At 36.2% G+C, this 24,773-nt stretch overlaps 1 protein-coding gene across 24 annotated transcripts in view; it reads right to left on the bottom strand.

Moving 5' to 3' along the window:
* CACNA2D1 (calcium voltage-gated channel auxiliary subunit alpha2delta 1) overlaps nucleotides 1-24,773 on the bottom strand; it is a 484,107-nt gene that overhangs the window by 20,296 nt on the left and 439,038 nt on the right. For 23 of the 24 annotated variants that reach the window (XM_013979783.3, XM_013979785.3, XM_005667683.4 and 20 more), the window contains 10 exon segments: nucleotides 24,633-24,719; nucleotides 22,795-22,862; nucleotides 22,373-22,411; nucleotides 12,821-12,892; nucleotides 11,518-11,670; nucleotides 11,377-11,429; nucleotides 9,866-9,921; nucleotides 9,384-9,513; nucleotides 6,659-6,768; nucleotides 5,265-5,347 (listed from right to left, as the gene is read on the bottom strand). In XM_013979783.3, coding sequence (XP_013835237.1) covers nucleotides 5,265-5,347; nucleotides 6,659-6,768; nucleotides 9,384-9,513; nucleotides 9,866-9,921; nucleotides 11,377-11,429; nucleotides 11,518-11,670; nucleotides 12,821-12,892; nucleotides 22,373-22,411; nucleotides 22,795-22,862; nucleotides 24,633-24,719 — 851 coding nt within the window. 24 annotated transcript variants of the gene reach the window in all.

The raw sequence follows: 24,773 nt of genomic DNA, 5'->3' as shown, positions 1-24,773 counted from the left end.
AGCTGGGTCTTGTCCATCTGGTGGGCAGAGATGTGTCAAGGGCTGTATTTAGAGATGAGATGGATGTAGACTCAGGGTGACATTAGGCAGCCTGTCTGCTGATGGGTAGGACTGTGTTCCACACGATTGGTTGTTTGGCATGAGGTGTCCTAGCACTGGAGTCTGTAGGCTGTTGGGTAGGTTCAGGTCTTGGTGCCAAAATGGCAACCTTCAGGATAGCTTACACTGATGAATATTGCCAGTGGCCTCTGCTACCAGTGTCCTTGCCCCCACTGTGAGCCACAGCCAACCCCTGCCTCCCCAGGAGACCCACCAAGACCTGCAAATAGGTCTGCATGTGATTCCAAAGGAGTCACTGCTTTTTCCTAGATCTCAGTGCATATGAAACCTTGTGAGTGACCTCCAAAAGAGGATTTTCTGTTTATCCCCAGTCCTGTCATGGCCCTGTGTTCAAGCCCTCCTGGCCTTTGACACCAAAAGCTGTGCAGGCTCCTCCTCTTGATGACATAATTTCAGGCTGGGGAGTGTGAGGTGTGGAAGAACCTCTGTGCTATAATTTTCAAGTTTATGAATTTCCCACCTGTTATGTATGGAATTCGATTACATGCTGAAAGAACACCTTCTACCATCTGGTTTTGGCTTCTTTTTGCCATTGGTAGGTTCTAGACTTTTTTGTTGATGGCTGTTTAGCAGTTAGTTGTTATTTTGACGGTTTCATGAGAGGAAGTGAGCTCAGGTTGTTCTACTCTGCCATCTTATCTCCCATCTGCCCCAAGGTTTTAAGACAAGGTATACTGGTGGCTAAAATTCTCTTCAATTTTCTCGTGTAAGACAAGTATGACTAAACCCTTACTCTGCCCTTCTTGCCCCAACCAGAATCTAGGGTGACTCACTGCAAATAGTGAGAACATAATACTTTTTAAATTTAAATAAATTTAGATGTAAATTTTCCCCATAGAAGATTTTCTGGTAATTTTTGTAAGAAATTTTTGCTATAATGTAGTCATCAATACATTTCCTTCAAAAGACAAATCACTGGTGAAATATCCACCAAGTATAGTTAGCTTTCGAATTTAGATAGGTCTATACTCACGTTACCCACAGCAGCTTCAAAGAAAATGCACATTTAAAATTGTTTAGGCAGGTAGATACTACACATAACTCTTTCCATTTCCTACACAGCACTTTAACACATACCACATTAAGTCAAGAGGTAGGTTAAATGTATGTGTGTATACACACATTTACACACATTTAATATGCATATTTCATTTTTCATGTATCCAATAATGTTTTTATAAACTAAGTTTTGCATAAAATAATGAATTTCCTCAATAGTACATATTGAGGAACTATCTTCTTTGATAAACTTTAGCTTTGTTTTTCTATTTAAGGCGTTTTTTGACACGAGCTTTTAAACACTTGTGTTTTAAAGGAGTTCTCATGGTACAAGGCTTCATAATTGGTTACCTATATAAACTATATCTTTTTTAAATTCCCAAGGGTGAAAAAGTTCTACCTTTTAAAGAAAGTCATTCTTTCTAGGTATCTAAAGATCTCGTCCTTTAGAAGATTTTAGAGATGGCATCACCATTCTAGCTTTCCTGTGAGCAGGAACTAACCTACCACAAATTCCTGGTTTTAGCCAGACTAACACTGAAGCTTCAACTTAGACCTGTACTGATCCTCAAAATGAGGAACAACTGCCATGTAACCTCTCAATATTTTTTGTAAGAGTTTATTTTTTTCAACTCATTATTATTTTAGAGAGCATGATATTTGTTATATAAACACTCAAGTTGTATAGACTAGGCTCAATGTTCTATATGGCTAACTGTGGGCTTTTAAATACCCAGCCTAAGTCTTTATTAACATATATACTGTCTACATCATCTTTTCACGACTATTCATTATGTTCCTCAAGGACACAATGATACCAAGGAATGACAAACATAATCTTCCCATCTTTCAAACATTATTTCATTAAAGTGGATCAATTCCATTCAATTGGCCCACAGCGATATTTATTTTCTTGGTAAATTTATAGCGAAGGTGAGAAAAAAAATCATCTTAAGAAAATTAAAAATTAGTTTTTGTGGGGGAGGGTCTTAGATGAAAAAAAATTGCTTGTTACCTATAGGTTTTAAAAATAAAGGTAAGAAGGGAGCCAACTTATTCAAATACAGTCGACATGCATTTTTTTGTGTTTAAGTGGTAGCCTATGAATCTTACTAAAAAATTCTGTGATTGATAGAAGTGAACTTTTGAATCAAAGGTGAAAATATACTCAATATTTACATTATTCCTCATCTACAAAATATAATGTAATTTTTATCATGCTCTAGTTTGTTTCTATTATGCTCACAAATAGGGACAATTATAGCAAATATGATTTATAGAAAATATAATTTTAACTGTAATTTTCATACAAATTTTATGATTACCTATGTAATCTTCTTTAAGGGACCAATGAAATGATATTTCCAATAGCTACCTATATCTCAATTTTAAAAAAATATCCAAAGAGAAGGGTTATAATTTTGGTCTTTTACAATTAGCTAAGTTTCCTTCACTTGGAATCTTTTTGCTATGAAAACAATTATTTTCTTATTCCAGAACAATTTTAGTTGTTTTCTGACACTCCTGCTACTCCACTCCCCCACCCCCGCCATGAGCTGACTCCATATACAGTAATGGTCACATCTCCATCTAGTGGTTTTCTAACCAGTGAGTACCTGGATAGCAATGAAGAATGAACACACCAAAAGTTGCTCTTGTAAAAACAATCATGATTCCAGAGCATCAATAAAGAAACTGTAAGAGTATATATGGAACCCTGAATACAAACTTGGGCCCTAAAATACCTATTTAGTGGTATTGAATATGTAATTCAGAAATTTGTCATGGGCTACTGACTTATATAATGCAAGTAATATTAAAGTAAAATGAATTTGTAAATTGGAAGCACTTACATATATTTGGTACTCAAAATCTAAAAGCATTGTTTAAGCCATATATATTTGAAAAGAAAAATTAGAATAAAGAGGTTAGGAGTTATTAAATAATGCTTGGTAAAACTGAAATGGCTCATTAATTTTTATGTTAGCATCTTTTAAAACTAAATTGATAATAGTTTTAATAACTTTCACTTAACAGAAATACCCTAACGGCAATTATTAAAACTAAGATATCATGAAGCAGGTATAATTTTTTTCTCCACATTGACTTAATCTTTATACAAAACCTTATGAGAAATGACTGTTTTTTAAATAATGACAGGAAACTGATATGCTCTATTCTAGGTTAGAAACATACATAACTTTTGAAATCAGATTTTACAAAACATTACTACTGGCATTTTAATAACCTGGCTTCAGGACACTTATTATAGTTGATTTAGGAATATGGATTATTTTTTAAAATTTCAAGCCAAACCGAAAAACAAAGAAAAATTAGAGAAAGTGACTGACCATCCACACCACATGAAAACTTGCAGTAAAATGAAGATAGGAGCTGACATCATGGTACAGGCACGACTCGTTGTGCATATAAGTTGATCCTATTAATAACGGGCAAAGTAGCAAATACAGGAAAAAGAAAGAAAACACAGAAAAGAAGACACACAAGATGAGATTTCATGCAATTTGCTGGCAGTTAGCAGTTTATGTGAGCCTCCATCCAGAGCAGATTCACAGTGACCATTGCAAATAAGCATTACCAAAATATTCCACTGCTAAAAAAACACAAGACACTATTAGCACATTCAGCTACTGAGCAAGAGTTGTACTTTCACACACAATCCACTCTATAATTTTTGTCTTAGTCAAATCTTCATTACTCATTGATCAAAAAAGATAGTTTCCTATGACGAAAATATTTGGGTAATAGGCTTTTATACGATCTTTAAAGTTCATCTGAATGAATCTCAGTCTTTGGTGACAAATAGTTGAGATGAGTGAAGTTTTCTTCCCTAAGGAGCAATGCTACCCTTGGGCCCACATACAACATTCTTTGGGGAACTATTTGACATGGGCAATGCCCCTGAAGATATAGTAGAACAACAGAAGTCCTACTATCCAGATTTTATTTAAGATACACTGTAGAATGGCAGAAATCAAGTAGCTGCAACTTTGAATCACTTTCCCCATCAAAGAGGAATGATCAAGAGTCCTTACAGAAAAACTTCCTTTTTTTTTTTTTTAAGCCTTATTCCACATCACTGATTTTATTTCTTCTTTGTTCTTCTTACAATTTATATTATCTACTTCCATAATATGTATCAATGGATATGACTTATGCTTTTCTGGAACAAATGTGGCTATTTGTATTTGAGTAAATAAGCGCATAGTATGTATCTGTTCTAAATAAATGACCTCTATAAATGTATGTTAATATATAAATGATCTGACTTTTTAGAGTAAACAATTCATAAGATAATGCTTTATGCAAAAAGAGGCACACCTTGAAGAATTGAGAAATATTATATATTTAAAATTTTAGTTGTTATAAAATGAGAAATTTTTATGTGGGCTTTATGTTTGAGAATAAAATTTTAAAATAATGTGAAAAGAGTAAAGTTGCTTCTGTACATAGTAAGTCTGAATGGTATTTATGAGAGGAAGATAGCTAACCTGTAGCAAAAAGTAGTAGTCATCTTTGGATGTTTAAGATTTTATCTACTTAATCCTGTATTGCTCTGATGTAACTGCAAACAATATAAAAAATAATACAATTAAGAGAAATAATATAAACCTTGTCAGTAACTGAATTAGAAATATGTAAAAATAAAATTTACAAAATAAGAGAACAACAGCTGTTCAGCAAGTTTTTATATATACTGAATGATAACTAAACACAAACTAATGAAAGTTATCTTTATTATAACATTTTCATATCTTCAGGACTGGAATATAAATGGAGGCGGGCAACTCATATAATACTAGTAACATTTACATTAGTTACTGTTTATTAGCATGTCTTTTAAATCATCAATTTTGTGATGTTGGGCTAGTAATTGACTGGAATTGTGTTTGAAAGTACAATTTCTGTGGGAAGGACAGAGAGAAGAAGCAACTGTTAAGCTTCTGCTAACCATGAAAAATATTGAAATGAAAAATCTATCTACCAGCAAGTACATCATGTTCATGAGAAACACTATGGTTAAGACATTATGTTGGAGTTAAAATTGCAATTTGTCTCCTTAAATTCTTATGAACAATAAACCACTAAGTTACATGTTTAACATAGTAAATATTTGTTCTTACCAAGGCATTGTTATCAAAACAGACATCAGGCCCTTTTCGGTATCTGGGTTGCTTAACCATATCACAAGGATCTGGACCGTCAGCTAAAGAAACCCATTAAGGAATATGAAGTTACCTTTTTTCCCATACAATTAAAAAAATACAATGTACTATATTTTTCAAAAGCAGTTAAGCAAAACCTATTCTGCTGTTCCAGTTCCACAGAACCAGCTCAAACCCTATGGGACGTAAAGGAACTCAATTGCCACAAACTCTCATCAGGCTGTGTGAAGAGATCAACTCTTAATCTTAACTGTTACACAGCATGGTCACTGTCACAGACAGAACACTCAGTAAGTATTTGCAGAATATAAGTGGATGAATTGTGCTAATGATGCAGAGTATAAGACATGTAGGAGCATAAGGGAGGACCTAGGTGCCCCAGATTTAGCAAGACAAAAAATATCAAACACAGGTGAGGGCTATTTTTTCCCAGAAACAGTGTGGTAAATGCAAAAACTAAAGGTGGTCTAAGAACCTCAGCCTGCAATGCTTCAAATGGACATTGCACTGTCATTTGGCATATTTACCACCAGATGTGATTTTAGCATTACTACTACCTCAAAACAGGATTTCTTTTCTTTTCTTTTTTTTTTTTTTTCTTTTTTGGACCGCACTCACGGCATATGGGGTTGAATTGGCATTGTAGCTGCTGGCCTACACCACAGCCACAGCAATGCCATATCCAAGCCACGTCTGCAACCTACACCACAGCTCATGACAATGCCGGATCCTTAACCCACTGAGTGAGGTCAGGGATCCCTAGTCAGATACATTTCCATTGAGTCATGATGGGAACTCTGATATCCTTTTTATGGCTGAATAATCATTGGTCAGAGGTAGGGACCACACCAGACTCCATTTTTGATGACTGGCTGTTGACAAGCTGTCAAACCACAACATTCTTTTCCCTGCTATCCCACATCTGGGTGAGCTGCCAGCAAAGACTTGAGTGTTCCCCCCTTCGGCACCACTTGGAAGTTTGGGCCAACAAACCCTGGGCAGCACTGACAGAAACCCAGCACCACTCTCTAACTGTAGTAAAAACCTGAACCAGGCACTCCTCCCTGCTCTTACCAGCCATTCTTGGAGTTACCTGGGACCCCGCACTGTTCTCTCCACAAAGCCTCATCATTCAAGTAAGAAGCCTCTCACATTCTCTCGCTGCCTGTGCAGCATCATCAGTCTTAACATCTAAACCAAATTTTGTGTGAAGGGTCCACCCTGCCTCTGCCAGGTGATCTCAGCACTCCGTGCTGGTTTTCTCTTTATGAGCACGAACACTGTGACAAGGTTAAAAATGCACAGCTTTAGGATGGCTTTCCATTCCGAACCTCTCCCACGTCAAAGGATACAAGTCTGCTCAGCTTGTATGAGCAATCGTGTGTCACAAGGACAAGTCCCTTTGCTCTCAACCATTATGAATATTAAGTTGGTGTTCATAAGTTTTTCAACGTGAAAGATTCTGTAAAAGAAATATTTTTTAAAATTGCAGAAAATATTACCACTTGGGAAAAAAATAAAGAGCTTTCAAAGACTTTTACATATTAAAATGAAAGAAAATATGACCTTTGGAAACAAAGCGTCACCTACACAAACAGTAAAACTGAATGAGAATGATTTAAGAAGAGAAAGATTACCATGTTTTATTTATTAACATGGACATGTTTTCTGTCAAATGAATACTAAAAAAATTGCAATGGGAGATGTTAGAAGGGTGACCTTTGTTTCTTACGTGAGAGTCCTCAGGGCAAAATAAGCACTATTGGTGACATTCATAAAAAATGTTTTTATTTTAGATGCTTAAGGAATTGTGGTAATTATCACTGAGAATGTGTCAAAGTTACCTTATTTTACAGTGAAGGAAACTAGGAGCACAAAAAAGGCTCAGCATCTTGGCCAAGCTAATGGCAGAGTAAAGCCTAGATCAATGCTCTTCAACTAAGTTTCTGTGAAGAAGGAAAAGTCTTCAGCTTTGTGCAGTATGGTAAACTATTGCCCCATAAGGCTACTGAGCACATGAAATGTTGACCAGTGTTACCAAGGCATGAAATTTTAGTATATTAACTGCAATTCAGGATTGAAATTGGCACCGATGTCTGGTTATTACTAATCTCAGACAACACAGGTATAGACAGAATAGAGGGCTTTGAATTCTCTGCAATGTTTTTTCACATTTTAAGCTGCTTTTGCCTTCTTTAGCAAATGCAGCTCTATTATTAGAAAGCTATTTCTCAAAGAAGTGGGATTTTCTTTCTTTTTACCAAATAAACTTAGGACACAAGCATAAAGCACATCAAAAGAAATCTTGATTCAACTTAATAACTAACATTGATCTTTACCTTACCATTTAATATTATTGATCTTTACCATTTAACTTAGTCAATTTTTAAGTACATATTGTTATTCTTGGATATCAATTAATGAAAGTACACACTGCTATTATTGTATCAATTAATGACAGGCTGAAAGACTTGAAAGTCTTTCTGTTGTACCCATGAAACATACCACAATTGTCTCCTGAAGGTGACAGCCTGATATGCTAACCTCTAACAAGGTGGTCTACTTTTTTCTGAGTACATGCCTGATCCCTCCCCTTTTGTACCCTTTGTTAAACCTCTATGTCCTAGGAGGAGGCAAAGTAAGTCATAAAATCATACTGACCATGTCTACTAAAAATTCATGCTAGTTTCAGTTAACCCCTTCCTGAAAATATATTTTTTAACTATTACAAATTTCTTTTCTGAATCCCCTAGAAACTAATTATTCCAGCCCTTTCACCTGCTCAGATTACCTCACCTCCTCATGTTTCCTCTTCTCTCTGTTAACATTTCTTCTGGAATAAGCTGTCCTCACTTACTTAAAACAAAGTGTCCCAACTCTGTGGATTTCTGCTCCATTGTCAGGGATCTTATGACATGGATTACCCCTTTCCTTTCAAAAGGTTAAAAGTTTCTACCTTGCCTTTCTCATTACAACAAAATAAAATCTCCCTCTCTTCAAATATATTTTTATGGCTACTGATGACTAAAATTAACCTTGACTTTAGGAAATGATATTTTCTCTAGTTCTTTCAGTTTCAAATCAAAGATACATTCAATTCTAAATTTGATGTTTAAATAAGTAAAACAACCTCCTACCCAAGAATATATTTTTTCTAACCTGTTCAGTAAATACAATTAATTCTACTCTTATCATAATTTTTTTTAAATGTGAAACTTTATTAGATCATGGTATGTATTTATTTTTGGTCTTTTTAGGGCCGCACCCACATCACATGGAGGTTCCCAGGCTAGGGGTCTAATCAGAGCTCTAGCTGCTGGCCTATGCCAGAGCCACAGCAACACCAGATCCTCGACCCACTGAGCACGGCCAGGGATCAAACCCACAACCTCATGATTCCTAGTTGGATCTGCTGCGCCATAACGGGAACTCCTCTTATCAGAATTAATAAAATTTCTGAAATTATCTCTTTATTAGAAATATATATATATTTTTTGTCTTTTTTTTGCTATTTCTTTGGGCCGCTCCCGCAGCATATGGAGGTTCCCAGGCTAGGGGTCGAATCGGAGCTGTAGCCACTGGCCTACGCCAGAGCCACAGCAACGCAGGATCCGAGCCGCGTCTGCGACCTACACCACAGCTCACGGCAACGCCGGATCATTAACCCACTGAGCAAGGGCAGGGACTGAACCCGCAACCTCATGGTTCCTAGTCGGATTCGTTAACCACTGCGCCATGATGGGAACAACTCCTAGAAATATTTTTGTATGGATTCTTTTAGACAAAAATAGTATTGTCAAATTCTTCGGTGTTCTACCTAAAAGTAGGTACAAATTTCTTTGTCACATAATTATTATCGTTGGAAGGATTACAATTTACCAACATTAGAATTAGTTTTAAAACTGTACATTTTAAAACCTTCAGAGAAACTGAACTCTATGATGTCCTCAACTTAAAATAATTACTCATATCCCTCATACTAAAATGACAATCTGCATTATTTTCTGTAATGATTATACAAGTGAATACACCTTCTCAGTGAAATAAGACTAGTTTAGAAATGAAGAAACACATTACCTGGAACAGTTACCACAGTCCAAGACCCCACTGAAGGATTTGCTATCATTATCAAAGAAATACTGGGTTTGTTCAGTAATGCAACTCTGCTTTGACAGAGAGGCGGTAAAGTCATCATCTTCCATCTCAACTGTGGGGAAACAAAGACCATCATCTTGAGTGACACTCGTCAGTCTCCCAGAGACTTCATTCCTCAGAGAGCAGGCACCTTAGCTGGCTTGTTTACAGCTGTGGTATAGTGACTGCCCCTAAGAGGTGCCCAATAAATAGCAATAGAATAAATGAATTCAAATACCTAACAGCTACATAACAGAGACCAAAATGACCTATGAATATTTCTAAGGCACTAGGAAAATTCTGACAAAAAGATTTCAACCTACAAAAGTGTCAAATAGACTATACACACTTTCTGAGTTTTGAACTAAGCATATCCAAAAAGAAAATTTTAATTGTTATTATGATACCATCTGAGCATTACATACCTGCTTCAAGAAGTCGTGGAAAGGTCAAACTCAAGAGAAACTGCTGTAGAATAGACCTGAATTTTAAATATGAAAAATTATTGAAAATATCTAGATATTTCATGTATTATTACATTATATATATTATATATCATTTCATACATAAACTATTTTTGCACATACACATAAATATTTCTTTTTCATCTTTTTTGGAATAATTGAAAATTTTCTAATAGAAAGTTTTGAAGCATTTCTATATAAGTATTTCTTACATTATACAAGACATTGTAAATATTTTCCTATATAAGAACTGAGAGCAAGGAGAAGTGCTAACTCTGAGGATATTTTCATTTTGGTACTTTTCACACTCTAGATTTTCTCCTTATATTAGTTTTTAAAGCCCTGAGGTGGGAACCGCCCCCCCCCAAATGAATCTGTTCTATGGGGTTACAAACTATAATATAAAACATAATTGTAGACACATAATGTGGCATTCATGAAATAAAATCTATGTTTTATATAGAGAGCAAATGGGACATTTCAGTTTCACAATAAATGACAATTGAGCAAAATATTAGTAAAGACTAATCTGGAACTGAATTTATTTAAACAAAAAGTTGGCGTGGGAAGAGCTGGGAAGGAGGTAGGTAGGTTCTAGCCAGAAAATAGCATCATTTCATAGATGATGATGAAATTTAGAGAACTTAAGTAAATTACTATTTACATATTGGGATGACAGAAAGCAACATTTTTCACTACTTTTTTCAGAAAACATTGGATTTTTAATATAAAATCTTTGCGACTTTAATAACATGCTATAATCATTTAATTTTAGTCTACATGGAATAAAATTTAAAATACAGTAGGGTAATGATACGAAAGAAAGATTGAAAGGGAAGAAGGGAGAGAATGGACCCAGACACAACAGGAGCTTTAGTTATTTGACTAACCAGAACCAAACTATGACAAATTTGATATTGCAGACTTCCCTAGTGCCTCGATAGGAGTTTAAATGTCTACTTTTTATGTAAGAGGGCAAGAGGGGAGGAAGGGCAGAACCAGCGAAAGAAGGAATTAGATCCATTTCAGGAACATGATGCCTCTAAAACAATGCCAGCCTTCGTATGAAAAGTAGAGAGGTAGAAAGCTACATCATGTCATGAATTTGATCAATGAAGACATTTAACTTGGATACTGGAGGCAATTAAGAGTAACCTTATGTAGATAAATACACCTAAAATTAAAGAGTTTTAACAGATTCTTAGAAAAAAGAAGCCTCTGAAGAGGCTGAAGTGTGCAGGAACCTAACACTGTTTTCATATAAAAAGGTGAATAACTACAATGGGTTCATAGTTATCATTTAAGAAAAACAACTTATAAATATTACCATTATGTACTATAGGAAATGTAAATAATTATTATGGGAATCACTTTTTTTCATGTCACAAAATCCACATTTTCCATCAAATTCTTTTGTTGTTACTTGTTATTTCACAACACCTTTCTCTCATTACCAATAAAATTTAACTTACCATGCAGCTGCAGTGGCCCACCAGCCAATGTGTAAGATGTCTGCTATTGATGGCTATAAAATAGAATAAAAACAGTCATAATATTAATCTACACCAAGCATCCCTTAGAGAGAATGGGTGAGTAGATTGGATATTACTGACCACATATGCTGAGCGATGTCCTGCTCCTTGTTTTGGTGCAGCACCAGGCTCACACACTGACTGATAATCGTAAGATTTGTTAAAAGCATAAACTGATATATTAACCAGGTGTCTCATCAAACTTGGGTCAATCTCTCCAAAAAACCTTCCAATCTGGTACAGAAAAATAAAATTAAAAAGTCTCAAATTTAAGCAAAAATATCAACACTTGAACCAGTACAGTGAAATGATACAAAGAGAACTACAACTACACAGGATCTTAAAAACAAAAGCAAGTAATAAAGCAGTGTATGACATTGTGAAAGAACTTCAGTGAGATTAGGTGTTCTTATCACTCAGTGGCTCCTTGTGCTATTTGTGGAAGCAACAGACAATTTACTAAGCATTAAGTCACAATCAAAATGTCTCTTAGGGAGTTCCCGTCATGGCGCAGTGGTTAACGAATCCGACTAGGAACCATGAGGTTGCGGGTTCAGTCCCTGCCCTTGCTCAGTGGGTTAATGATCCAGCGTTGCCGTGAGCTGTGGTGCAGGTTGCAGACGCGGCTCGGATCCCGTGTTGCTGTGGCTCTGTCATAGGCAGGTGGCTACAGCTCCGATTAGACCCCCAGCCTGGGAACCTCCATATGCCGCAGGAGTGGCCCAAAGAAATAGCAAAAAGACAAAAAAAAAAAAAGTCTCTTAGGGAAGGGAAATAAATCATAAAAATGAATGAAATGATGAAACTAGAAAAAGAATCTTGTAAGGACCATGTTGAACTAGAGTCCCATCTACAGGGCCATCCTCTAGCTAATCAACTCCAACCCATTAATATTATCATTTAGGAAAACAGTCCAGTGTTGGGAGTTTTTTTTTTTTTTTTTTTTTTTTTTTAAGAGAGTCCAGATACACAGATCACAAACAAAATCAGTTGGCAATTAATTCCACTTTGTTTAAATTCTCTGTGAATCAAGTAACCTAATTGCTGCCAATTTGCAAATTGGGGATTAGAATCTTATTCTGGTTGAAACCAGCCACATATTAAGACTGATATTATCAACTGATTAATATGTGAAACTTTTCTAAATATTTCTGAGATCAAAAATAGAAAGCTCATGTTAAAATCCTTAGCTATATGTTTTGATCCTAACAGTAATTCAACTAAAAAATACAAGAAAAAATAGATTTAGGATGCATTTCTTAATGGTTTACATTACATTAAGCACTTCAGTGATCCATTTTTATCACAGTGTGAAAGAGTTTTGTAATGTTCTTAAGGAAAACACACTTTGGAAACTCTGCTCCTTCCCACTTGAGGTACATACCTGGTTAGTATAATCATCATGATTTGCCATCAAAAGAAACCCACCATCATCTAGAATCACACAATCCATTACCTATCAAAATAAAAATAACAGTTAACATTTTTTAAGGAAGGTTAGGAGTTACATTATCATTATTCTATCATTATATGTTGATGATTATAACAGTAAAAACATATGTTTAGGAGATTCTGATTAAATAAAGGATGTGCATAGATTGCTATCAAAGCATAAGGGTTTGAAATTCCATGACCATCCACCCAGTTAAAATTGTCAACTTCGTCTGAAGAAAGTATAAGAACAAATCAGAAATGATCTTTTTGGGAGTTCTCCCATGACACAGTGGGTTAAGGATCCAGCATTACTGCAGCTATGGCTTGGATTTAATCCCTGGCTGAGGAACTTCCATATGCCATGGGTACAGCCATCTTAAAAAAAGAGAAGAAAGAATCTTTTTACCTATCTAAGGTCGTTTAATGATCCAGGAAACTAGATAAACCAAAATATTTAATAATGTATGATTATCATATAATTTTAAATACATAAGATTTTGACAAGAAAGACATTTTAAAAAAATCCGTTTTAGGCACAATCTATCACAGACTTAAAAAAAGGGGGGCAGGATGAGGTTACAACTATTTTATATTTAAAATATTAGATTGTATAACGTGAGATGTAAAAGCAGAAAGCAAAACAAAAAATACTTCTGTTTGAGGTCAATCATACATTCTGAAGTATTCCTATCCAGTTACAATCATTTTCAAATGCATGAATCAATTTAATTTTTATTGTACAAAATCACAATTAAAAACATTATCTTCAGAGTAGGGCACATAATCCATTCTGTTTTCCTAATTTGGAAGGAGCTTGCTAAAAACTTTTGCTCTGAAAACAGCTAATACTGGAGTTCTCATCATGGCGCAGCAGAAATGAATCTGACTAGGAACCAGGAGGTTGCAGGTTCAATCCCTGGCCTCACTCAGTGGGTTAAAGGTTCTGGCATTGCCATGAGCTGTGGTTTAGGTTACAGACACGTCTCGGATATGGCGTTGCTGTGGCTGTGGCTGTGACATAGGCCAGTGGCTATAACTCCAATTAGAGCTCTAGCATGGGAACTTCCATATGCTGCCAGTGCGGCCCTAAAAAAAAACAACAACAACAACAAAAAAACCAAACTAAAAACAGCTAATACATGGTCTATATAAAATAGATATTACAAAAATAATGAAAATTATTGGCTTATGATTTCAAAAGACTAGGAGTGATAAAATTATATGAAACTGCTGCTCTCCTTAAATATATAGGCACATGTAAGAGGAATGAAAGAGTGAATTATCATTCTTAATTCATTAGGTGAATAATTTATCTTGTACCATTCCTATAGCATCTTCAACTCCGAACAAAGAAAGTTCACATTTGCTTTTTTAATTATACTTCATATAATTCCAAGGTTTAGATAAACATGTTTTCTCACCACTATAAATACAGTGTGAATAAATTCAGATAAAGTGCAAAAGTTGGGGAAGGATCAAGATGGAGAAAGGAGTAAGACGTCACGCTCAACTTCTCCCACAAACACATTAAAAAAACACATCTACATGTAAAACGATTTGCATAGAACTTCTACTGAATGCTGACAGAAGAATTTAAACCTCCAAATAGGCCAAGAAACTTGGCATAACTGGGTAGAACAAAAGAAAAAAGGAAAAAGGGAGAGAAAAAAGGAATCAGGACAGGACTAGCATTCCCAAGAGGTAGCTGTGAAAGAGAAAAAGAACCCACATCCTGGGAAGCCACCTAACTGACGGGGAGATCAGCCAGGACAGAGGGACCTCAAAGTTGCAGAGAAAAGTGCATCAACTGGACGGAGAAGGGCAAAGTAGAGTAAGAGCCACACAGATCATCTGAACCACCAGTCTGGACACCACAGCCTGAGATGCTTGGGTAGGAGCTGAGACTCAGGCTCTGGAGATCAGTTCCCAGGAGAGGACTAGGGTTGGATGTGTTGGGACAGCCTGAGTGGCTAAGGAGCAGTGTGCCATGGGTAAGGGAGCAGTGTGCTAATGGGTGGGGAGTGGAATGCCATGGCAGAGGGAACCCGGGAGGAGGTCTGGGCCCACAAGAGAAGCGAGGTGCCATTGCTGGGGAGGGTGAGAGCAGGAGGGGAGGACCGCCATAGGAATCTCCCTGCATGCACGTGGGCTCTTAGAGGGTGGGATGCCTTTGACACACATGCTACGGGTGGCAATAAGCTATTTGCTGGGACTACAGGAGACTGGTGCTTCTTGTGCAGGTTATGGGTGGCTGGGCACCTCTCATGAGGGGCTAAGGGCACTGGGTGGCTAAGTGCTATGTAGTGCCTCTTGCATGATCTACAGGTGGCAGGGGTAGACCACGGCTGTTTTCTTGGAGGCCAGAGTGAGGTGTGGCCTGCCACCACTGGAGGCCTGTGAGTGGGCTTCACCTGCGGCCCCAGTCACCTCAGAGGTTGGCAAAAATAAAAGAGCACCATCTGAGCACCATCCTCTGTTGCTCTCACTCCCCTGGGAACACACCTCCCCTGATGTTTCCACTGCCAAATGCTTGATCACTGTCACATCCCAGGACCCTGCAACTAGGAGCAGCTGGTGCAGTACCTCCTGCATGGGCTAAGTGGGACAGGGTGCTTCTTACATGGTCTGCAGGTGGCCAGGGCAAACCACCACAGTTATCTCTGACTCCAGAGGTGGGTGCTGCCCATCACCACTGGGGGGTCCCTGAACAGGAGCCACTTGCAGCCCCAACTACTTCAGAGGACACCACAGAGGAGGACATAGCAATGGAACACTACCTATTGTTGCTCTCACTCTCCTGGGAGATATCTGCCCTGCCGCTGCCACTGCCAAACATTCTGGCAGTGTACACATGCTTGATCACTGTCACTTTCAAGATCCTGCAACTAGGAGCAGCCTATGCAGCACCTCCTGTGGGAGCTAAGCAGAACAGGGTACTTCTTGCATGATCTACAGGTGGCAGGGGCAAACCTCCATAATTATCACTGACTCCAGAGGTGGGCATGGCCCGCTACCACTAGGGGGTCCCTGAATAGGCACCATCAGAAGCCCCAATCACCTCAGGGGAGGGCATTACAATTTACCACTACCTGTTGTTGCTCTGAGTCACAACTGAGAACTCCCACACCCTGCTGCTGCCACTGCCAAATGTTCTAGGCACCTCATAAATCTGCCTAAGGCTGATTACTACTTCCCAGGGCCCTGCAACTAGGAGTAGACTGCACCACTTTCCTGCAACTCCTTGCTCCTGTTAAGAGCCCTGCAACCAGGCACTGACTATTAGCCCTACTCAATGCCTCCTTCTCCCTGGAAACACACTCAGCATCATGGGGATAGCAGCCTGTTCACACTGAAGAAAGAGAAAGTACATATGCAAACTCCCACACCAAAAATAAATAGTAACCCCCCACAAAATACAAAGGGGTGCTCTTGCACAGAAGTAGCCCTCCAAGCCTACAGTTTTGCTTCCTAAACTCAGAGAAAAAGAAAAACATAAGCAAAATGAAGGTCAGGAACCATTCCCAGTTAAAAGAGAATTCACCTGAAGCTGCAAACAATAAAACAGACCTCTGTAGTCTGATAGACACTGAGTCCAAAAAGGAGACAGTGAAAATACTGAAGGAATTAAGGCTGAATATCAAGGAATTAAGAGCAGATATGAACAGTAATGCAGATTACTTTAGAAAGGAACTAGAAAAGATAAGGAGGAACATAGAAAAATTAGAGAATTCATTTGCAGAGATGCAAACTGAGCTAAAGGCACTAAAGAGCAGAATGAATAATGAAGAGGAATGAATCAGTGACTTGGAAGATAGAATAATGGAAATCACTCAATTAGAACAGCAGACAGAAAACCAAATGAAAAAACACGAAAGCAATATAAGAGATCCATGTGATAATATAAAGCAGACAAATCTACTAATAATGGGAATTCCAGAAGGAGAAGATAAAGGGCATTGAAAATATATTTGAAGAAATTATGTCTGAAAACTTTCCAATTCCAAAGGAAACTGATATCAAGACATAGGAAGCACAGAGGGCCCCAACTAAGTGGAACCCAAATAGGCCCATACCAAGACATATTATAATAAAAATATCAAAAGTTGGAGTTCCCGTCGTGGCTCAGTGGTTAACAAATCCAACTAGGAACCATGAGGTTGCGGGTTCGATCCCTGCCCTTGCTCAGTGGGTTAACAATCCGGCGTTGCTGTGATCTGTGGTGTAGGTCGCAGACACGGCTCGGATCCTGTGTTGCTGTGGCTCTGGTGTAGGCTGGCAGCTACAGCTCCGATTCGACCCCTAGCCTGGGAACCTCCATATGCCGCAGGAGCGGCCCAAGAAATGGCAAAAAGACAAAAAAAAAAAAAGTCAAAATTTAAAGACAGGATTCTAAAGGCATCAAGAGAAAAACAAAGTATTAATTATAAGGGAGCTCCCATAAGGCTATCAGCTGATTTCTCTACAGAAACACTACAGGTTAGAAGAGAGTAGCAAGATATATTGAAATTTCTGAAAAGAGAAAATTTGCAGCCTTGAATTCTGTATTCAGCAAGAACATCATTGAAAATAGAAGGGGAAATAAAGAATCTCTCCAACAAACAAAAGCTAAAAGAGTACATCAATACTAAACCCATTCTAAAGGAAATACTGAAAGGGCTTCTCTGAATAAAAAAAGTAAGAAGAAATAGGATGGAGGAAACCACAACTGGAAAGCAATCACTTAAATAAGCTAGCATACAGATCTAAAAGTTGGGGCGGCGGGGGGGGAAACTACTGTAAAAGTGATGATAAACAACAACAAAAGAACAAACAAGAAGATATTAAAAAAGGATTTCAAAAATCATAGAATGTGGGAAAGGAATGTAAAAAAAATCTAGACTATTTTTTTATTTTTTAAAATATTGTGTTTGAGCCTATATGACTATCAGGCTAAAGCAAGCAGATACAGGGAGGGGTTAACATACTTAAAAAACAGGGCAACCACAAATCAAAGCATTACATTCACAAAAAATAAAAAGAAATGTACATAAGCATACAATAAATGTTAATCATCCAACAAAAAAAAAAGGAAGAAAGAAACATAGAATCAACTGGAAAACAAGGTCTAAAATGGCAATAAATACATATCTATCAATAATTACCTTAAATGTCAATGGACTGAATGCTTCAGTCAAAAGACACAGAGTGGCAAATTGGATAAAAAAGCAAAAACCTACAATCTGCTGTCTACAAGAGACTCGCTTTAGGGCAAAGGACACGTATAGATTGAAAGTGAGGGGATGGGAAAAGATACTTCATGCCAATGGACAAGACAGGAAAGCAGGAGTTGCCATACTCATATCAGACAAAATAGACTTTAAAACTAAGGCCATAAAGAAAGACAAAGAAGGACACTATTTAATGGTAAAAGGATCCATTCAAGAAGAAGATATTACAATTGTCAATATATATGCCCCTAATATAGGAACACCCAGATACCTACAGCAAATACTAACAGACATAAAAGGAGAAATTGATGGGAAAACAATAATATTATAAGACTTTAACACCCCCATCACATCAATGACAGATCCTCTAGATGGAAAATCAATAAGGCAACTGAAATCCTAAATGACGCAATAGAAAAGTTAGACTTAATTGACATTTTCTAGACATTACATCCCCAAAAAATCAGAATATACATTTTTCTCAAGGGCACATGGAACATTCTCAAGAATTGATCATATACTGGGGCACAAAGCTAACCTCAACAAATTTAAGAGTACAGAAATTATTTCCAAGTATCTTCTCTGACCACAACTAGAAATGCAACCACAGGAAAAGAAATGAGAAAAAACTAACTACATGGAGACTAAAAAAACCAATACGTCAATGAGGAAATCAAGAAGGAAATTAAAAAATACCTCGAGCAAATGAGAATGAAGACACACCCATTCAAAGTCCATGCTGCAAAATGCTGCAAAAGTAGTGCTTAGAGGGAAATTCATTGCAATACAGACCTTCCTCAAAAAAGAAGAGAAAATTCAAATCGACAACTTAACTAACCAGAATAAGAAACAAAACCTAAAGTCAGTAGAAGGAAGGAAATCACAAAGATCAGAGAGGAAATCGATAAAATAGAGATTCAAAAAACAATAGGAAAAAAATCAATAAAACCAAAAGCTGTTTCTTTGAAAGGGTAAATAAAATTGACAAACTTCTGACCAGACTCACCAAGAAGAGAAGAAAAAAACCCAAATAAACAAAATAAGAAATGAAAAAGGAGAAATCACAATGGATACTGCAGAAATAAAAAAAAAAAAAAAAAAAAAAAACCATGAGAGAATACTAACAAATTTGACAACCTAGAAGAAATGGACAACTTTCTAGAGATTTACACCCTGCCAAAACTGAATTAATTAATAGATCAACTGAACAGACTGATCATTAGAAATTAAATTGAATATGTCATAAAAACACTCCCTACAAATAAAAGACTAGAAAAGACTAGGACCTAATGGCTTCACGGGCGAATTCTACCAAACAAACAATGAGGAGCTTATACCCATCCTCCTTAAACTTTTCCAAAAGAAGAAGAAGGAACACTCCCAAAGACATTCTATGATCATCACCCTAATACCAAAACCAGACAAAGATACCTCCAGAAAGAAAACTATATTGATGAATATAGATGCAAAAAATTCTCAACAAAATTTTAGCCAACTGAATCCAACAACATATAAAAAAGATCATACACCACAACCAAGTGGGATTCATCCCAGGTTCACAAGGGTGGTTCAACATATGCAAATCAATCAAATGATATACACCACATTAACAAAAGTCAAAAACTACATGATCATCTCAATAGATTCAGAAAAAGCATTTGAAAAAGTCCAACATTCATTCATGATAGAAACTCTTACCAAAGTGGGTTCAGAGCGAACATACCTTAACATAATAAAAGCCATTTACAACAAACCCACAGCAAATATAATACTCAGTGGAGAAAAGGTGAAAACATTCCATTAAAATCTGGAACAAGTAAGGATGCCCAATCTCACCACTGTTAGTCAACATAATATTGGAAGTCCTAGCCACAGTAATCAGACAAAAAAAGAAGAAAAAAGGCATCCAAACTGGAAGAGAAGAGGTACAATTGTCATTGTATGCAGATGACATGATACTATACATAGAAAACCCTAAGGACTCAACCCAAAAACTACTTGACTGATCAACAAATTCAGCAAAGTAGCAGAATATAAGATGAACATTCAGAAATCAGTCGCATTTCTGTATATGAACAATGAAATATTAGAAAAGGAATACAGAAATACAACACCTTTTAAAATTGCACCCCAAAAAATCAAATACCTGTGAATACATATGACCAAGGAGGTGAAACACTTATATGCTGAGAACCATAAACATTAATCAAGGAAATTAAAGAGGATTCAAAGAAATGGAAAGATATTCCATGCTCCTGGGTTGGAAAAATGAATATTGTAAACATGGCTATACTACCCAAAGCAATCTAAAGATTCAATGCAATCCCTATCAAATTACCCACAATGTTTTTCACAGAACTAGAACAAACAATCCAAAAATATATATGGAACCACAAAAGACCCAGAATTGCCAAAGCAATCCTGAGGAACAAAAACCAAGCAGGAGGCAAAACTCTCCCAGACTTCAGGCAATATTATAGAGCCACAGTCATCAAGACAGTGTGGTACTGGTACCAAAATAGACAGATGGACCAACAGAACAGAATAGAGAACCCAAAAATAAACCCAGATGCCTATGGTCAATTAATCTTTGACAAAGGAGGCAAGAATATAAAATGGAAAAAAAGACAGTATTTTCATCAATCGTTGCTGGGAAAACTGGATAGCCACATGTGAATCAATGAACACCCTCACACCATGCATAAAAATAAACTCAAAATGGCTTAAAGACTAAAGATAAGACAAGGTACCATTGAACTCCTAGAAGAGAACATATGCAAAACATTCTATGACATCAACCTTAGAAATGTTTTCTTAGCTCAGTATCCCAAGGCAACAGAAATAAAAGCAGAAATAAACCAATGGGACCTAATCAAACTGACAAGCTTTTGCACAGCAAGGAAACCAAAAAAAAAACATACAGAATGAGAGAAAATAGTTTCAAATGATGCAACTGACAAGGGCTTAATATCTAAAATATAAAAACAACTTATACAACTCAACAGCAAAAAAAACCCAACAACCCAATTGAGAAATGGGCAAAGGACTTGAAAAAGATATTTCCCCAAAGAAGATATACAGTTGGCCAACAAGCACATAAAAAATGCTCAATATCACTGATTAATATAGAGAAATGCAAATTGAAACTACTATGAGGTACCACCTCACAACAGTCAGAATGGCCATCCATCATTAATAAGTCCACAAATGATAAGTGCTGGAGAAGGTTGGAGAAAAGTGAACTCTCCTGTACTGTTGGTGGGAATATAAATTAGTACACCCACTATGGAAAACAGTATGGAGGTACTTTAGAAAACTAAATATATTACTACCATATGACCCAGCAATCCCACTCTTGGGCATATATCCAGACAAAACTTTCCTTGAAAAAGACACATGCACCCGTATGTTCATTGCAGCACTATTCACAATAGCCAAGACATGAAAAAACCAAAATGTCCATCAGATGAATGGGATTAGAAGATATGGTATACATACACAATGGAATACTACTAAGCCATTAAAAAGAACACAATAATGCCACTTGCAGAAACATGGATGGAACTAGAGACTCTCATAGTAAGTGTAATAAGTCAAAAAGAGAAATACAAATACCATATGATATCACTTATATTTGGAATCTAATATATGGCACAAATGAACCTTTCCACAGAAAAAAAATCATGGACATGGAGAACAGACTTGTGGTTGCCAACAGGGAGGGGGAGGGAGTGAGATGGACTGGAAATTGGGGTTAATAGATGCAAAGTATTGCCTTTGGAATGGATAAGCAATGAGATCTTGCTGTACAGCACGGGGAACTGTATCTAGTCACTTATGATGGAACATGATAATGTGAGAAAAAAGAATGTATATATGTATGTGTGACTGGGTCGCAATGCTGTACAGTAGAAAAATGACAGAACACTGTAAACCAGCTATAATGGAAAAAAATAAAAACCATTAAAAACAAAAAAAGTTAAGTGCAAAAGATGAAGACTGCATTGATAATCAGTAGGTATGCTTCAGTCAGAACTTTGGTCAGAAACAAAGCTAAAGATAAATATATACACAAGACTCCAACACAACTGAGACTTAAGAGACTACAGTCCATATTGATATGGTCTTTTAATGTTTTTCAATGCTTCTCTGTTTAAGGTTAAAGACATATTGAAATTTTTATCTACAAATTAGTTCACAGTTCTATACAGTATTTTTATAGTATTTTAAATCATTAAAGTCTTAGAGAACACAAACAATTGAAGTTAAAAATTTCGTTTTAAGAATTTGCTTACATCACTGTTTCTTTTACAATCACAAACTGGACCAGCACACTGAAAGACAGAAATACAATTATCACATTATCTTTATAGTTGGAGTTTAATTATATAATTTTAATTATTTCCACCTTACAGTTAGAAATATTACAATAATTTAACCAGTAAAAGATTGAACAATAGTCAATAGTTTATCTTCACACATTAGAAAATGTCAGTCAATAAATATTTAAATAGCATCTTAAATTATAGTATTTAAATATTTTACTTTTATTACTTATTAGTTGACCAAAAATCTTTGAAAAAATAGGAATTCTTAATTCTGCTTCAATATAGTAGCACTGAAAATTTATTTTGCCACTGTTTAAGACTTTATTTGCTTTCTGAGATAAATAAGTACAGTAAGTACAGCATAAGAATTAAAAAAAAAATTATCTTACCGGATCCCTGATTGATGTTTTGGTGAAATTCTCTATCCAGGAATTTACATCAATTTTAATTCCAACAACTGAAAAATCATATAAATAAAAAATGACACAAACATTTAAAAAATAAGCTCTTATTCTCACTTATCTTTCCTCTCACATTTGAAAATTCCTGAGCAGGCAAATATAAATTTCTCAAAAAAAAACAATTATCTGTTTAATTTCAGATGTACATTGAAAACTTGATTCAAATTCATTTAAAGGAGTTCCCGTTGTGGTGCAGTGGTTAACGAATCTGACTAGGAACCATGATGTTGCGGGTTCGGTCCCTGCCCTTGCTCAGTGGGTAGATGATCCGGCGTTGCAGTGAGCTGTGGTGTAGGTTGCAAACGCGGCTCGGATCCTGCATTGCTGTGGCTCTGGCGTGGGCCGGTGGCTGCAGCTCTGATTAGACCCCTAGCCTGGGAACCTCCATAATGCGGGGAGCGGCCCAAGAAATGGCAAAAAGACAAAAAAAAAAAAATTTCATTTAAAAAGTTGCAACTTTAATTAGCTACAATATATTTTCTGTATGCTAATTTAGGTAATTTATAAAATAGAATTAAATTGAATATAATGTTTATTATAGAGATATTTCTTAGAGTTTTCATTAGAAAGTAATACTAATAGCACTTACACTATTACATACACTTCATTTATATTCATAGTCATTTGCTAAACCAGGCCAATTAATACAGTAAGCTTAAAAAAATGACACTTTCCAGAGTAGATTTATAATTGTGAGGTTATTCAAGTGGTAAGCTTTAAGAGGCTTCCCTAACCTGAGTAGTGCATGCAGTAGGTGCTTAGGATATGTTTAAGTGTGGATAAATGAGAGGATGAGTAGGTGGATGAGTGGGTAAGAGAGGGGACACATGAATGAAATATTGAAAGAATAAAAGTGAATGAGTAAATGAGCAACTGAATGAATGGAGAAAGTAATGAATGGGTGAGTGAGTGATGGAGTGACTCCCCGTAGCTGAACTGCTGTGGGTTAAAACCACCCTCAGGAACAGAAATTTATCTATCTTCTCCATCTGGCCTCTCTAATCTATTCCCTTTCTAAAATTCAAACAATACTGAATTATACACTTTAAAAAAATTTTATTGCATTTGTTTGCTCCAGACCACTTATAATTCCCATTGATGATCAATTTTATGAACTTTTTTGTTTGGTTTTTTTTTTTTTTTTTTAATTATCTGGTGATTTTGTCTTTATTTTTTTAAATATATTTTTAAATTGTTATTTCCCCAAGACAATTTTTTTTCTACTGTACAGCGTGGTTTATCAAAAAACTCTTTTATATATCGTAAGGTTTTTAAAAAATAGATCCCTATCCAAATTCTTTTTAACAGATACATAGTATAGATACACCATAATTTATCTTTTCCCCCAAAGATGCAAACTTACCTTTTCTTGTTTAAATTATTACCAACATTTCACATTCTTGGCCATATCTACTTTTGTATATTTAAAATACTATATGGGATAGACTTCTAGAGTGGGATTGTGGGATCAGTCTAGCACTTAGAATTGTGACATACAATACTAAACTGACTCCATAAATTTGTGTCAACAGTATAGAAACATATAGTCTTCTTTGAAAATTCCTCAACTCTATACAGTATCAATTTTATTTTATCCCCAATTTATATGTAACTAATTGTGTTTTATTTTTTAAATTTGCATGTCTTTGATTTTATTTTGGTTGAAGCTTCCTGATGGCTTTCCTGATCAGCACTGCCAGGTGATAACACGAGGAATGGGTCACATTTAATTTTGATTGTATGTATGTGAACAAATACATGCTCACCTGCAGGTTTAAGAAGTTTTCCTTGGATGTATATTTCTACAGCTTTGCTTACCATGATGCCTGATTCATAAGCACCAGGTCCACTTTCTAAAATAAAAAAAAAACAAAAAACAAAAAACAAAAAACAACAGACCTATGTAG

Source organism: Sus scrofa, chromosome 9 (genome assembly GCF_054392235.1).
Source record: "Sus scrofa isolate SSC_HxYL_T2T_F1_AM1 chromosome 9, Sscrofa_HxYL_maternal_Yorkshire_Landrace_v2.0, whole genome shotgun sequence".
Taxonomy (NCBI): Eukaryota; Metazoa; Chordata; class Mammalia; order Artiodactyla; family Suidae; genus Sus; species Sus scrofa.
The sequence above is the reverse complement of the archived record's forward strand: the minus strand, read 5'-3'. Positions and strand labels throughout refer to the sequence as shown.